This window comes from Capricornis sumatraensis, chromosome 4 (assembly GCF_032405125.1).
Source record: "Capricornis sumatraensis isolate serow.1 chromosome 4, serow.2, whole genome shotgun sequence".
Classification (NCBI taxonomy): Eukaryota; Metazoa; Chordata; class Mammalia; order Artiodactyla; family Bovidae; genus Capricornis; species Capricornis sumatraensis.
The window spans coordinates 98,908,260-98,923,698 of NC_091072.1; the positions used below are offsets into that span (position 1 = coordinate 98,908,260).

General features: G+C 42.5%; 1 protein-coding gene across 1 annotated transcript in view; it reads left to right on the forward strand.

Annotated features, from left to right (window-relative positions):
• LRIG3 (leucine rich repeats and immunoglobulin like domains 3) overlaps nt 1-14,765 on the forward strand; it is a 51,115-nt gene extending 36,350 nt beyond the window's left edge. Inside the window, exons 11-19 of the mRNA XM_068970700.1 lie at nt 1,681-1,752; nt 2,255-2,418; nt 5,884-6,204; nt 7,981-8,262; nt 9,424-9,876; nt 10,852-11,010; nt 12,624-12,767; nt 12,858-13,133; nt 14,363-14,765. Coding sequence (XP_068826801.1) covers nt 1,681-1,752; nt 2,255-2,418; nt 5,884-6,204; nt 7,981-8,262; nt 9,424-9,876; nt 10,852-11,010; nt 12,624-12,767; nt 12,858-13,133; nt 14,363-14,607 — 2,116 coding nt within the window. The 3' untranslated portion in view covers nt 14,608-14,765. The remainder of the gene's footprint in view (nt 1-1,680; nt 1,753-2,254; nt 2,419-5,883; nt 6,205-7,980; nt 8,263-9,423; nt 9,877-10,851; nt 11,011-12,623; nt 12,768-12,857; nt 13,134-14,362) is intronic.
• The last annotated feature ends 674 nt before the right edge of the window (nt 14,766-15,439 follow it).

Here is a 15,439-nt window from a genome sequence, read left to right on the forward strand (position 1 = left end):
TCAGTAAAGACGATTCCCACCCCCCAACCCCAGTTCCTGAGAGTGACTGGAGAGTTGTGACACTGCTTGGAGAACTTTTGTTTGTTGTTGCTGTTGTTTAATTATGAAAAGCATGCAGCCTGTTTTTCCTCCTCTTATTCTCATTCTCTTTTGCTACTGAGCTCTAAGTTAGCAGCTGGGAGGAACAAGGCTGAAACCAGGGCAGCCTCTCCCATCACAGCAGCTGTCTCCTTCACAACCTCTGCCTGCCCGGGAGCTGGAGGCACACCTTTCTGAAATGACAGTTAGGGACTCAGATGTTTTCAGGTACGAAGAGCGGAAGCTAGCCAGCCTCAGTGGGAGTCAACACCTGCAGGAGCACAGAGCCACTCAGCTTCTGATAACTATGGGTGAATGTACATATTGATATGTACAGTGGGAGTCTGAAGCAGTTTACAGTGTGTCCAGCCTGACTTTTAATGTTTACAGCCGAAGGTTTTATTATCTATTAACCTGGACAGTAGAAGTTAATCATTTAAAATGCACAGTTGGTTTGTACCGTCACTGGTGCTGTGTGCATAGTGATTACCTGTACCACTCTCTTGTCGTCTTCCCGCTGAGCCCTGGGCTGCAGAGGGCTCTGGACGGCCAGCCATGGCCGCAGTGCCGCAGTCCGGGTTACAGTGGGGTGACTGTGCAGAGGGCGGGCCAGTATTGCTGGGCTTCCTGAAACAAGTTATTTTCAAAGGGAAACTAGCCAAAAGGGTTTGTCATCTGAGCCTTCCACTTTTGGGAAAGTGAAATTAGTGGATCCGTGGAGCATTAACGTCTCCTTTAGTTTGCTAAACCTTCCTAACTCTCCCAGCATCTTTCTTTGCCCACGTTTGGGACCTTAATTCTGTCTTCTCTTGCCCTTTGTCCACTCTGAACCCTCTAAAGGAAAACAGAGTAGTACAGGCGGGGAGGACTTCAATTCAGACTGCTTGTTAGCACCAGTGGAAAAAAAATCAGCCCAGAATATTCTCTCCTTTTATGAAGCGCTTCCTGCCTGAAGTGGTTGTTTGTTGGTTGGTTTGTTTCAGTAAGTAGCCCCTGTCTGAACACCTACCTGTCTTCCCCGTTAGTAAGTTGTGTGTATCAGGAGAGGCTTGTAACTAAGAACATCAGTTTTGAAACTGAAAATAATTGAGTTCAGATCTTATCTGCCCCTTTCATGCTGAGCCAAGGTGGTTATACCATCTTCTTTTTTGTGTTGCAGTGAGGAATAAAATGTAATAATGTGTAAACAAAAATCACTTAACATGGTTGCATGTCACAGAAGATATTCTACACGTGGTGGTTTTTTAAAAGCATAATTATGAGGAATTTTAAATGTGCATTTAAGTTTCTAAAGTTTACTAATTTGAATGAGAAATACAAGAAAATAACACGGCAGAATGGGTTAGGCCCTTAAGAGCCAAAAAATCTGTGTGTGGTGATATAAAATCTCTCTCACTGTAACAGAATCTGCCTCTGAATCAGATAGCCTTGTTCTTGAACACAAGCCTCCTGATGAGTTCTCAGATCACCCTATCTGTGCCTTTCAGCACATAGAATATTTTGGGGGTGAGTCGGAGGTAGGCATCATGGGCCCAACCTGTGCCTGCAGGCACACAGTGACTATAATTTCCTCTAACGTATTTGATTTGGTGGTTTTTTCAGAGACCTGAGTGACAACGCAATCATGTCATTACAAGGCAATGCTTTTTCACAAATGAAGAAGCTTCAACAACTGTAAGCATTTCTTTTCTTTCCAAGAGTTTCACATAAAGCATTGAGGGGCCAACTGTCAAAGGATGGGGCATCCTGGATTACGTATCTGTAGAAAGTGTGTGGCACGTTCATCACATTACCTAACTTTCATAAACAGAAAGCAGGAGGAGTGGGGTTTTTGCTCCATTTGTTGCAAAGAGGAGTTTTTTTTTCTTAGATATGCGATTTAAATTTGTGAGACCCCCCAGTATAGCGCAATGCCTTTTCATCGTAACCAGTTTTCAGTACTGAGATATTTTCAGCATTGCTATGCTTCTGTCTCTCCCATCAATAAGAACAACAACAACAAAATGGTGCTAGTTCCCCGTCTTGCATTTTAAGATGCACTGTAGAATATTTATTCCATGGGATGTGTGTATTTGGTTTCTCCATTCAATGCTTTGTTAATATTTACTTGAATTTAGTTTACTTGTAGAAATCTGCATTTCATACAAAACAGATTGAATGTAATTACTCTCCTCAGGCACTTAAATACATCAAGCCTTTTGTGCGATTGCCAACTGAAATGGCTCCCACAGTGGGTGGCGGAAAACAACTTTCAGAGCTTCGTAAATGCCAGTTGTGCCCATCCTCAGCTGTTGAAGGGAAGAAGTATTTTTGCTGTTAGTCCAGATGGCTTTGTGTGTGGTGAGTGGAACTGTGGTCTTTGCCTTTTATTCATTTTTCTTTTTTTTCCTCCCATTTGTCCAAAGAATGGATTTGCATAAATTTATATACCCTACATGAAGCTCTTATTTCTGCTGAGGTAGATGAGAATGGATCTGTAGTTTGCTGATGATTGCAGTTTTTACTGATGAAAACATTTTTTTTTTCTATAATTTCTTCCTCTTTGTGTTGGCATCAGGGTGGTCTAGTGGAAAGAGAGTGACGTTATCTTGAGAGAATTGGAGGATAGTAGCAGCCCTGCTATTTAATTGCAAGTCCTAAAACTCAGTCTTCTAATCTGTGAAATGGGAATACTGCTGTCTGTCCTCCCCAGATCCAGGGGTTGTTGAGAGGTTCTCTTGAGTTCAGTGAACAGACTGACTTGACTCTTTTGCAGATGCTGTTTACAGGGACTAGAAAGAGACAATTATTAGCTAGTGATTTCTAGACTACTAAAAATTTTATTGTCATTGTTTAGTCACTAAGTCGAGTCCAACTCTTTGAAACCCCATGGACTGTAGTATATCAGGCTCCTCTGTCCTCACCTGTTTCCCAGAGATTGCTCAGATTCATGTCCATTGAGTCAGTGTTGCTCTCTAATATTTTACTGTTGGTGAGTAAAACATTACAAGTAACAGAAAGTTTGAGTTTATTGTAAATAAATTTAAGGGCCATTGTTTTATTATACATCTAAGCCTCTCAGCATAGATGTCTGCTTACCCAAATTCAGAGAGCTAGTTAGCAGATCTGGCTCAGACGCCCAGGTTTCCATCTCTCTGGTGAAGTCCCCTGTGTACTGCATTCAGTTCAGTTCAGTCACTCAGTCATGTCTGACCCTTTGTGACCCCATGGACTGCAGCACGCCAGGCTTCCCTGTCCATCACCAACTCCCAGAGCTTGTCAGACTCATGTCCGTTGAGTTAGTGACGCCATCTAACCATCTCATCCTCTGTTGTCCCGTTCTCCTGCCTTCAGTCTTTCTCAGCATCAGGGTCTTTTCCAGTGAGTCAGTTCTTCACATCAGTTGGCCAGAGTATTGGAGTCTTCTAATGAATATTCAGAACTGATTTCCTTTAGGATGGACTGGTTGGATCTCCTTGCAGTCCAAGGGACCCTCAAGAGTCTTCTCCAACACCACAGTTCAGAAGCATCAGTTCTTCAGCACTCTGTTTCTTTATAGTCCAACTCTCCCATCCATATATGACTGTTGGAAAAACCATAGCTGTGACTAGACGGACCTTTGTTGGTAAAGTAATGTCTCTGCTTTTTAATACGCTGTCTAGGTTGGTCATTACTTTTCTTCTAAGGAGCAAGCATCTTTTAATTACATGTCTGCAGTCACCATCTGCAGTGATTTTAGAGCCTCCCCAAAATAAAGTCTGACACTTTTTCTATTGTTTTTCCATCTATTTGCCATGAAGTGATGGGACTGGATACCATGATCTTAGTTTTCTGAATGTTGAGTTTTAAGCCAGCTTTTTCACTCCCCTCTTTCACTTTCATCAAGAGGCTCTTTAGTTCTTTGCTTTCTGCTGTAAGGGTGGTCTCATCTGCGTATCTGAGGTTATTGATATTTTTCCCAGCAATTGACATTTCTCCTGGCAACTGATATTTCTCCCAGCTGGTCTCCTACATTACTCTGCTGTTTACTATCTGATGTCATGGAGACCTTTGTGAAACTAAATTTGCATATGGAACATGAAATCAAAATTTGCTTGAATTTTAGTATGTGTGTTAAGATATTACAGAGCCCAATTCTACTTTTGCCTTTAAATTTTATTTAAAACTGCTTTGCCTCCAATTGTTTAGTTAGGTACAAGAAAAACATATATATTTTTTTACATTGCTGCATTAAGTGGTGCCAACAGTTTGTGCAAATAAAATATCTGATGTAGCTTTTGGATCTAAATGAGCATTTGGCATTCATTTGTAAGGGCCTGAGCTGTTCCTTTCCATGGGCTTTATCTCTCAGCTCTCTAGTCTCAGGATGCAGCTCTCTATCACTCTGAGAAATGCATAGGTGTAGGTGTGTGCCTGTGCACGTGTCTCGCCCGTGGATCTCTCACTCCCTCCACTGTGAGTCGGAACCTCGATTTACCAGATGAGAAGTCTCAAATAGTCCTATAGGAAAAGAAACCATCCTGGCTACAACGTGCAGGTGTGCCACTGGAAAGTAGCTGCATTGGAGTTGTCAAAGGGTCCTCCATTCCCTGTTCATTCACACTCACACACACACACACACACACACACACACACACACACACGCATGCATGCATCATTTTTTCAGTGCACCCAAATAATATGTTTTGGTTGATTTAAGATGCTTCCTTCTGCGTGTAGACCATCTCTGAGACCCTGTTCACTCACTCACTCAACACACACACATATGCACACGCACGCACGCACACACTCACACACACACACACGCATCATTTTTTCAGTGCACCCAAATAATATGTTTTGGTTGATTTAAGATGCTTCCTTCTGGGTGTAGACCATCTCTGAGAAACTGAAGTTCAGAAAGGTAACTCTTCCAAAAAGTAACAGAACTAAATATAACTGTTTGGAATGACAGAGCTGCTTATCTGTAATTATAATGTAGCTCTGACAGTGCAGCACAGCGGCCTGATAGACTGTCCACCCTAAACTCCAGGCTGGAACCAGGGGCCCACAGAGAGCTTGAGGGATGCTTTGTCTTTCACTGCAGGTTTGTTTTCTCCTGCTCTATCTAAAAATGATTGCTCTTTGGGTTTCCTGGTGGCTCAGATGGTAAAGAATTTGCCAGCAATGCAGGAGACCCAGGTTCAGTCCCTGGCTCGGGAAGATTCCCTGGAGAAAGGACTGGCTGCCCAATTCAGTATTCCTTCCTGGAGAATTCCATGAACAGAGGAGCCTGGCAGGCTCCAGTCCATGGGGTCTCAAAGAGTTGGACACAACTGAGTGACTAACATTTATTAATAAGAGTTCTAGTTTTGGTAAATGGAATGTTTATTGCTGTCTTTAGTGATACTGATTATCATTATTGACATTAGATTTCTTATTTTTCTGCTTCTTATTTGTGGAGACCATGGGGAAAAATCAGTTCCTGATAGCAGCACTTAAAGGTGATCCAGGAGCCTGAACGTTTCTTAACCAATTTCTTCTTGTATTTCTGCAAGAAAGAAAAGCACGGGTCTGGAATAAACTGTATTCCAAAATATCAGTCTCCTCCCAGTTAGTGATGTGTAAATAGGTCTCAGGCTCTATTTGGAATGAATGACTGACTTTATACACTCTCTCCCAGTCTGTTGTTTCAACACTGGGACTGCTAGTCCATCTGTGAAACATACACAAAGTGTAAAACCTAAGCCACTGTTTGTTTTTGAGTTTCTTGGTGTTCCAATCTGAGGAGCATTTGGACTCTCAAGCTTTAAAGCTGTTTTGTTTCCTCCTCTCCATTTTGAACAGATGATTTTCCTAAACCCCAGATCACGGTTCAGCCAGAAACGCAGTCAGCAATAAAAGGTTCCAATTTGAGTTTTATCTGCTCAGCTGCCAGCAGCAGCGATTCCCCAATGACTTTCGCTTGGAAGAAAGACAATGAGCTACTGCACGATGCTGAAATGGAAAACTATGCACACCTCCGGGCCCAAGGTGGCGAGGTGATGGAGTACACCACCATTCTTCGACTCCGTAACGTGGAATTTACCAGCGAAGGGAAATACCAGTGTGTCATCTCCAATCACTTTGGTTCATCCTACTCTGTCAAAGCCAAGCTCACAGTAAATAGTATGTGATCTGACTTTTCCTCTTGCATTTAAAGATATGTTTTTATGAAAGTACCTGGTTTCTTCCCTTTCTCTTATTGCCAGCCCTGTCCTCTGCTCTCAGAGTTCTCCACCTAAACCCTGCCTTTCCCTGCCTCTCACTCCATATTATTGATATTCTTGGTTATGTGTACCTGAGCTAGCTGTTATTCTATTGAAGACCCCATGCTTAGCATGGTGGGTAACCCAGATAAACCAGACACTTTTTGTTCTTTGAGAGTTCGTGGTGTGCTTGGTCTGATGAGGAAGACCATGAAGAACAGTTAAAGGATATCGCTTTTTTTAAAAATTCAGATCTAGTTGATTTATAGCATCATGTTAGTTTCAGGTATGCAGTAAAGTGATTCAGTTATATGTATATTTTGTCAAATTATTTTCCATTAGAGGTTATTACACGATATTGAATATTGTTCCCTGTGTTTTATGGGAAATCCTAGATGCTTGTCTGTTTTATGCTGTTGGTATCTGTTAATCCCATTCTCTCAGCCCCTTTCCCCTTTGGTAACCATAAGTTTTTCTGTGTTTGTGAGTCTGTTTGTTTTATATACGTAGATGAATTTGTATTATTTGTTTAGGTTCCAGATATATGTGATATAGTCTTTGTCTGTCTGTCTCACTTCACTAGTATGAGACTCTCTAGGTCCCCACCCATATTGCTGCAAATGACATTAATTTATTCTTTTTTATGACTCGTATTCCATTGTATGTATATACTGCACCTTCTTAAATCATCTGCTGAAGGATACTTGGCTTGTTTCTGTGTCTTTGTTATTGTAAACAGTGCTGCTGTGAACACTGGAGTACATGTATCTTTCAGAATTTGAATTTTCGTCTTTTCTAGGCATGTGCCCAGGAGTGGAATTTCTAGGTCATAAGGTCACTGTTTTTTCAGTGTTTTAAGAAACCTCCATGCTGTTTTCTGTAGTGGCTGCAACCGGTTTACATTCCCATCAACAGAAAGCACACCACCTTTAGCTGAGAGATCTCAGTTTGAGTCCTGCCTCTCCTGCTGTCAGCTGTGGGACTCTCAGCAAGTTGCTTAACCTCTCTGTATCTCCATTTCTACATCTTTCAAATAGGAATAATAATACCTACCTATACTGTGAAATAAAATAATTTGTGTAAAGGACTCAGCAGAATGCCTGGAATAGAGTAAGTGCTCAGTAGATGCAATAAGCATTAGCTGCTGCTGCTGCAAGTGTCTCATCCTGTGCTTTTTGTGGCAAGTAGACAGTTTTGCAGTTTATCATTTCATTGTTTTTGTTGTCCATGGTAGAAGATATGGCTCATCAATGTGTTCATTCCAGAAATAACTGCTGAGGCCTGACACATAGAACAGAAAACTGTAGGGCAAAACGCATGTCTAAAGTCATAGAATGTTAGAGCCAGAAGGAACTATTAAAAAAAACATGAATGGCCAGGGTACAAACAGATGAACTGATTTGCCTAAGGTCTCATAGATCGTTATTAAGGAAACTAAAAAGTGACTGGAAAATAGCAGAAAGACCATCAGTGTGAAGCTCAGGTGACCTGTTTCATCCTGACTCCGTCATTTCGGTACCTATGTAACCTTGAGGAGCTTTTTGATCACTCCAACTCTTGCAGTTGAAAACAACCCCTGCCTTACTAGGTCAGGGACATTTCCAAGTATCCCAAAAAAGCAGGGGCGTGGGGGGGATGAAAATGAACTTCCTAACTCCAGAACGCTAATGCCCCCACGTTGTGTTTCTTATTTCAGTGCTTCCTTCATTCACCAAAACCCCCATGGACCTCACCATCCGCACCGGGGCCATGGCACGCTTGGAGTGCGCTGCGCTGGGACACCCAGCCCCTCAGATAGCCTGGCAGAAAGACGGGGGCACAGACTTCCCTGCCGCGAGGGAGAGGCGCATGCACGTGATGCCTGAGGATGATGTGTTCTTCATTGTGGATGTGAAGATAGAGGACATTGGGGTGTACAGCTGCACCGCTCAAAACAGTGCCGGCAGCATTTCTGCAAACGCAACTCTAACTGTCCTCGGTGAGTGGATGCTTTCATATTCTGTGATACATGTTAGCTTTAGGATACCAGCTCACCCAAAGGCCCTAAGAAGTGTCAGAACTCGAGAGGGTGAGGGCTGATCTGTAGGACAGTGCCCTTTCCTGGAGACGACAGTGGCTTCTCAGAAGCTTTCAGGTCGGGGAATACATCACACCTTCAGACCTGTGGGCAGTGAGATGAATCTGCCCCCTCTATTCAGAGGAGGGGGAAGAGTAATGCTTTGATGCTCTCTCTTTTTGCTAGAATTAACTTTCTCTACTCTTTCCATTATACAGTCTGTACTTAAAGTCTTAACAGTATAAAGAATATAAAAAAAATAAGTATCTGAATAAATTCAGAGGGAGCTCTTTTTCTCAGCCTCCCATACCACTCTGGAAATGAGTTCACCCTTTATCATTTACTTTGTTGTTATTCAGTCACTCAGTTGTGTCCAGCTCTTTGCAACCCCATGGGCTGCAGCACGTCAGTCTTCCTGTCCTTCCCCATCTCCTGGAGTTTGCTCAGACTCATGTCCATTGAGTTGATGATGCCATCCAACCATCTCATCTTCTGTCTTCCCCATCTCTTCATGCTCTCAATCTTTCCCAGCATCAGGATCATTTACCTAAACAGATGCCTTCTAAAAATGTGAGCATGTTAATCATATATGTATATCTTTGAAAGAGTAAATCAGGGTAACCAAATAATAAAAGTAAATTATTTTCAGAATTTTAATACAGATGGGGACATCTAGCACTAGGAAGTTTCCCTTTAAAAATTTTAAACATTCTGATTTTTTTCATCCATCAACACACCCTTGTGCTTAATATTATTTTTGTGCATTTTCTATTTCTAAAATATGTCTAAAATGTTTTGCTTTGCCTGACGTCCATCATTACCCAACCTTGCCAAGAATGAGGGAGGCTAAGTGAGAAAAACAGTAAATATTATCCTTAAATGGTATTATAAGGAGATGACAGCCAAGTGATGAAATGAAAGCCCAGATGTCATATCCATGTTCAAGGTTTTAAAGAGGCATGGGCGTGAAGCTGTGGGAGAATCCAGTTTCAGCTCCCCTTTGAATAAATCGAAGCACAAGGTCTTGTGCTGTGTAAACCCTAACTTCATGTCAGAGATTAAAAGCATAACTTGTCATTTCAGAGACACCGTCGTTCCTGCGGCCCCTCTTAGATCGAACTGTAACCAAGGGGGAAACGGCCGTCCTGCAGTGCATTGCAGGGGGGAGCCCTCCCCCGAGACTGAACTGGACCAAGGATGACAGCCCCTTGGTGGTCACCGAAAGACACTTTTTCGCAGCAGGCAACCAGCTGTTAATCATTGTGGACTCTGACATCAGCGATGCTGGGAAGTACACGTGTGAAATGTCTAACACCCTGGGCACCGAGAGAGGCCACGTGCGCCTCAGCGTGATCCCCACCCCAACCTGCGACTCGCCTCAGATGACGGCCTCGTCCCTGGACGGCGACGGCTGGGCCACCGTGGGCATTGTGATCATCGCGGTGGTTTGCTGCGTGGTGGGCACGTCACTTGTGTGGGTGGTCATCATCTACCACACACGGCGGAGGAACGAAGACTGCAGCATCACCAACACAGGTGTGTTCACGGAAGCCTGGCGCGGGGCGCAGGAGTCGTGTGTGTGCTTGTGGTCCCGCCGAGATTCGCTTCTGAGTGTGTCTGTCGCAGTCTGAGGCCACGTCGCAAGAGTGACTCATTTGTTTCAAGCTGGGCAACTATGGTTAGCTAAAAATAACACCCTGGCCCAGATTAAAGCTGATGGTTGAAGATGAGTGCTTTTTGTCAGAACCTCATCAGAACAGCATGTTGGCTGTGAAAGACCAGAGCTTCAGGTAGCGCACACCCTCAGACGGTGGTGGAGGGCCAGAAACAGCCTTCAGTCATGCGGCTTACACTCGGCCATTGTCTTGTCCCTTGTGAGCATGTGTGCGTGTGTGTATGCAGGCATCTAGGAGAAAGGGGCTTTGACTGTATAGGCAAACTCCTGCATCAGTGAATAATACAAACTCAGGACTATGGCAGAAATCAAGCTTAGATAGTATCTGAAATACTGTCTCATGAAAATTATCTTTATCTTTGTAAGCATTTGTTGTCTTTGAAAGTTGGGAGGAGTGGGACTTCCCTGGTGGTCCCGAGGTTAAGAATCCATCTTCCAATGCAGGGGACTCAGGTTCGATTCCTGGTCGGGGAACTGAGATCCCCCACATGGCGCAGGGCCACTAAGCCTGTGTGCCACAACTAGGGAAGCTTGGGCAACGCGCTGAAGAGCCTGTGCGCTGCAGCGAAAACCCAGTGCAGACAAAAATTTAAAAAAATAAAAATAGAAGTAAAGAAATTAGAGAGGAGTATCCCAGAGGCCACAAAGCAGAAAATCAGCTGAGGTGCCCCAGAGCAGCAGAGTCCTGGTGTGCTGTCCATCAAGATGGTTTTGCAAGGGTAGATTGATTTGATTTAAACAGAAAACAAAACAAAAGGGAATATGCCATTCATCAGGGAAGCCTGTGTGGCAGTTGTGACCATTCTTGGTTCATAGAACGCTGTTGTTGATTACAGATGAGACCAACTTGCCAGCTGATATCCCGAGTTATTTGTCATCTCAGGGAACATTAGCGGACAGACAGGACGGGTACGTCTCCTCCGAAAACGGAAGCCACCACCAGTTCGTCACTTCTTCTGGAGGCGGATTTTTCTTACCACAGCACGATAGTAATGGTACGTGTTTAAAACGGAACATGGGCTATTGGCATTTTGAAATAACCCTTTAGAAAGTTCAAATGACAGTGTTAATTTCCACAGGGAATTGATACACTCATATATTTAGGACCTGGCCCAAAATCACTAGCAAAGCTGATATTAAATAGTTCTAAGCCTTTCTCTTAAATACTAGAAAAATCTTCGTTTCTAGCAATAAAAGAAGACAGGTAGCTTAGGTCAAATTTAATTCTTCCATGCGATGTAGTATTTCCTTTCTGTCGTAAATGTCCTTTGGCCCTGAATGTTCTTCTTACTTCAGTGACACTAACTGGTTTCATGCATGGTCTCAAAAGTCAAATGATTTAAAATCATTGTTAGAGACTTACAGTTCTGACTCTCACTTTAAGAACTATATAAGGAATTATAATGGAGGCTGCATAATATAAGAGCATCAGCTTGGTTCAAGACCCACTTCTGACACTTACTCCCTGTGTATGCTTGGGCAGTTATAATTCTTCCCTATTAGGTTGTTGTGAACATTAGAGAAAATGATAGTATATGGGGCTTGGCACATATTAAGCGCTTAGTAAGTAAAAGCTATTGACATTTTACCATCTTTTCTCACAAATGTTGATTGAGTATATGCTCTGTGGTGGACTCCATAGTTTGGAAGGCAGAATGTTTCCAGTTTTACTGTTCAGTCAGCAGTGAGACAAAAAATTCAACAAATAATTGCAAAGAGCTTGACAAGGCAGTGATAGAGAGCATAGAGATAGAAGAGAAGATTTGAGCATAAAAGCAGTTGTTCTGATTAGACTCATTTGCTTGCAAAGAGCAGAAGCCCAGGCTCACTTGAATAGAGCCAGGTTTACTGAAAAGGCATTTTAAAAAGTAAAGGGACAGAACTGGAGCATAATAGTGCCATGTCTGCTGGGTGCTGGGGCTGAAGATCAGTCCTCTCTCAGACTAGCCCTGGAGATAGCCAGTGGTACTGAATCACATTCTACACATTTGCTTCTCGCTGAGACCAGCCCCCACAGGGACTGCCCAGTTCCGGCTGCCCAGGTACATGGTCCATTGTGGCATCTCTCACCTTCGTGATGTCTCTTGTCCTTCAGCTGCTGGGTCCACTGCTAACCAGAATACCATTTCTGGATTGCTTAGCACAGATAACTCATGATGGGTTTCTGTTTGTTTGTTTTTTTTTCTTTTTGGCCGACTTCATCTTTGAGCTGGGCATTAAGAGGTCATTGGTTAAGTGCCAGTACCTGAGGAGGCAGGCAGTGCTGGTAGCATCGGGTGGTTCAAACCATCGCTGCTTCAGCCACAGTGTCCATGCACAGGTCGGTTTCTCTTGGAAACCAGGGGCCGGGGTCAGCAATAAGGCTGACATATCCAGTTCAGTGGTTCATCAACTTCTGTTTTAGTAAGATACCATAAACTTACTTAATCACTAATCTATAGGCATCGCTAAATTTAGAAAAAACCTTTCTGTAAATTTCTGCAGTATTTCCTTTGTATAATATTCTGTCTGAACTTTTCATCTATAAATATGGAAACTGTCAAAAGTGAAGAGATGGCTGAATGGTAATTGAACTTACGGTTCAGTGATTAAGACATGTGTTTTAAAGGGACATGCCACGTTGACAACAGCAGTGAAGCCGATGTGGAAGCTGCCACAGACCCGTTCCTTTGTCCCTTTTTGGGACCCTCAGGCCCTGTGTATTTGAAGGGGAGCATGTATGGCTCAGATCCTTTTGAAGTCTGTCATACAGGTATGTGGTTTTCATTTCTGAGTTCCGTTTCCTGGAGAGACCCCTAGAAGCATTAACTCTGTCTCCTGATACTGTCCCCATTTTTAAAAGGTTGTGGTCCTGACCTGAGATCAGCTTTAATGGACCACTACGAGCCCAGTTACATAAAGAAGAAGGAGTGTTACCCATGTCCTCATCCTTCAGAGGAATCCTGCGAGCAGAGCATCAGTGATACAGGATGGCCTTCTCATGCAAAGAAGTTACTCAGCTCTTCTTATGCTCAACACGGAGGACCCGGAATGAACAACTTAGGTCTGAACAAGTCTTCTGCAGATTTTAGTCCAAGTCCAGAGCCGCCATCAGTTACTCTGAGTAACTCTTTCATGGGTAAGTTTATTAAATTGTTAGGTTCCTTGAGTCCAGACCCACACTGTGAGTTGCATGGGGGAGAGCCATGAGAGTTTTGAAGCCAGACTGGTGAAGAACAGTTTCTGGTGTGTATATGTATCTTTTTTGTGCTGTCGTGACATCCTATTAATTAGTATCCTTGTTTCTAAAAGCAGAGGCAGACATGGGGATTTTACTTGATTAGGTATTTAATCCAAGACTAAGCCTTAGGAACTTTCTGGGCAACTCTGTGTGTGGCATCGTCTTGAAGACAAGAGTTTTGGAAGTGACTGAGGATCGCAGTTTGCCAGTCATGTGGAAAGCGTGGTTTTGGGCTACAGCAGCCTCTGGGGTGGAGTTGTGTGCACGGCATGACTGCGGTTTGGGATGTCTGCTGGCTTATAACTAAACCCACAGTCAGAGTGCAGACGGCGTCCTACCTGGCAACAGCCGCTTGTCAGCCAGGCTGGGCTGCCTCCTACAGAGGAGGCTGTTGGAATCCTAAAGCCCACAGGGGTGGCCGTGGACACTGGCTGACACCGAGATTCATTTCTGAAGTTGCTAGTCTAGTGCATGAGGACGATTGAGTGGAAGAACTGAGATCATCTTTTTGCTGCATGGAAATACGGAAAAATGAACCACAACTTCTAAAAAAATAGAATCTTTAAGTATTTTACCCAACTTTAAGAAATGTCATGTTTTCTCATGGTATAATCATTTATATCCCTTTTTTTAAAAAAAATGAATAATAATTTTTATAGGGCCTAGGAGAGAATTTGAGTCAATAGAATTATTATTTGCTACTGAGGAAGAAAGGGCAAGACATACAGGTTATTTTGAGAGAAGCTTTCTATACTGAGGCACAGTTTACTTGTACATGACTATCCAAATGCACTTTGTGGAGAATGGTGGGCTTTTAGTGAATACAGAATTTGGAAGAACTTCTGTCGGGGAACTTGTTGCTGATAATATTACTATAGGTCCTGAAAGTGGAGAAGAAGGGCTGCTTGTATTCACTGGATGTATGTGTCAGAGGGGTGCACGTGCCTTCAGCCCCACTCTATAAGGTCTCTCTCCATAGCACAAGAATATAGTCATCTACCTGAATCCCATAACATGGACTTGAAAGTTCTCCCCATATTTACGGGGAAAGATGCCCCTTCATTTGAAATGCATTCTGTTGATTGCTCCAAAAGGCCCCCTGTGCTCAAGGGGTTTCTTTTTTTCAGGAACATTTGGAAAGCCTCTGAGGAGACCTCACCTGGATGCCTTTTCAAGCTCTGGGCAGTCATCGGATTGTCAGCCAAGAGCCTTTCACTTGAAAGCTCGTTCTTCCCCGAACTTGGACTATGAGTCAGAGGAAGATGGGAAAGAAAGGACAGGTTTTCAGCAAGAAAATCACACATGTACCTATAAACAGACCTTAGAAAGCCACAGGACTTCAAATTTTCAGTCTTATGACTTGGACACATAAACTAATGAGACCAAGGACAAGATCTAACATACTACCTCAAGTGGACTTTTATTTAAAAGAGAGAGAGAAGAAGCCTATGTTTTTAGATGGAACTATGAATTTTAAAAGGATAAAATGTCTTATTTATACAGATAGACAAAAATTACAAAAAGACATAAAAATTTTATACTGGGAGTATCTTTCATATAGGAATACCTTTACTATTTTATAACTTTGCTTTATGCAGAAAATATCTTAATGTAAATTAATGGTATAAATCCATGACTATTTTATGTATTTTTATAATGCCAGATTCCTTTTTATCAAAAATGAGTACTAAAGCATTTTAAACAATAACTGTCTTGTACGTTTTTTGAATAGAGGTTACTCCATTTTATTTTGCACGTTCTTCTTAATAAAGTGTCTCATTTTGATCCCAAACCCCATATATCCAATAACAATCTTCATTGTTTTCAGCACATTTTAGGCATAATTAGTTCATATTATCATGTCTCACATTGGTGGAAATTACAATCAGCACATTAAAATATGAGCAAATGATCATTCTGCATACCTCACAGGGTTGTTGTAATATAGACTCAAATCAAATTAGTGTATGTGAAAGCCCATTGTAAAATGAGAGGGAGCTATGAAGGTTTGAGGTACATTCATTTATTTCTTAACTCTACAAACAAAAAGATGTATTGTTGCAGTCCAGTGTTATATAGTACAACCACCGTTGCTTAAATCACTGCTCAAGCCATGTTTCCTTAATTATCATGATACTTTATGTGGTCTAATGCTTTGTGCATTTCCAGATAGTTTCACATACCCCATCCCTTTAATTATAACA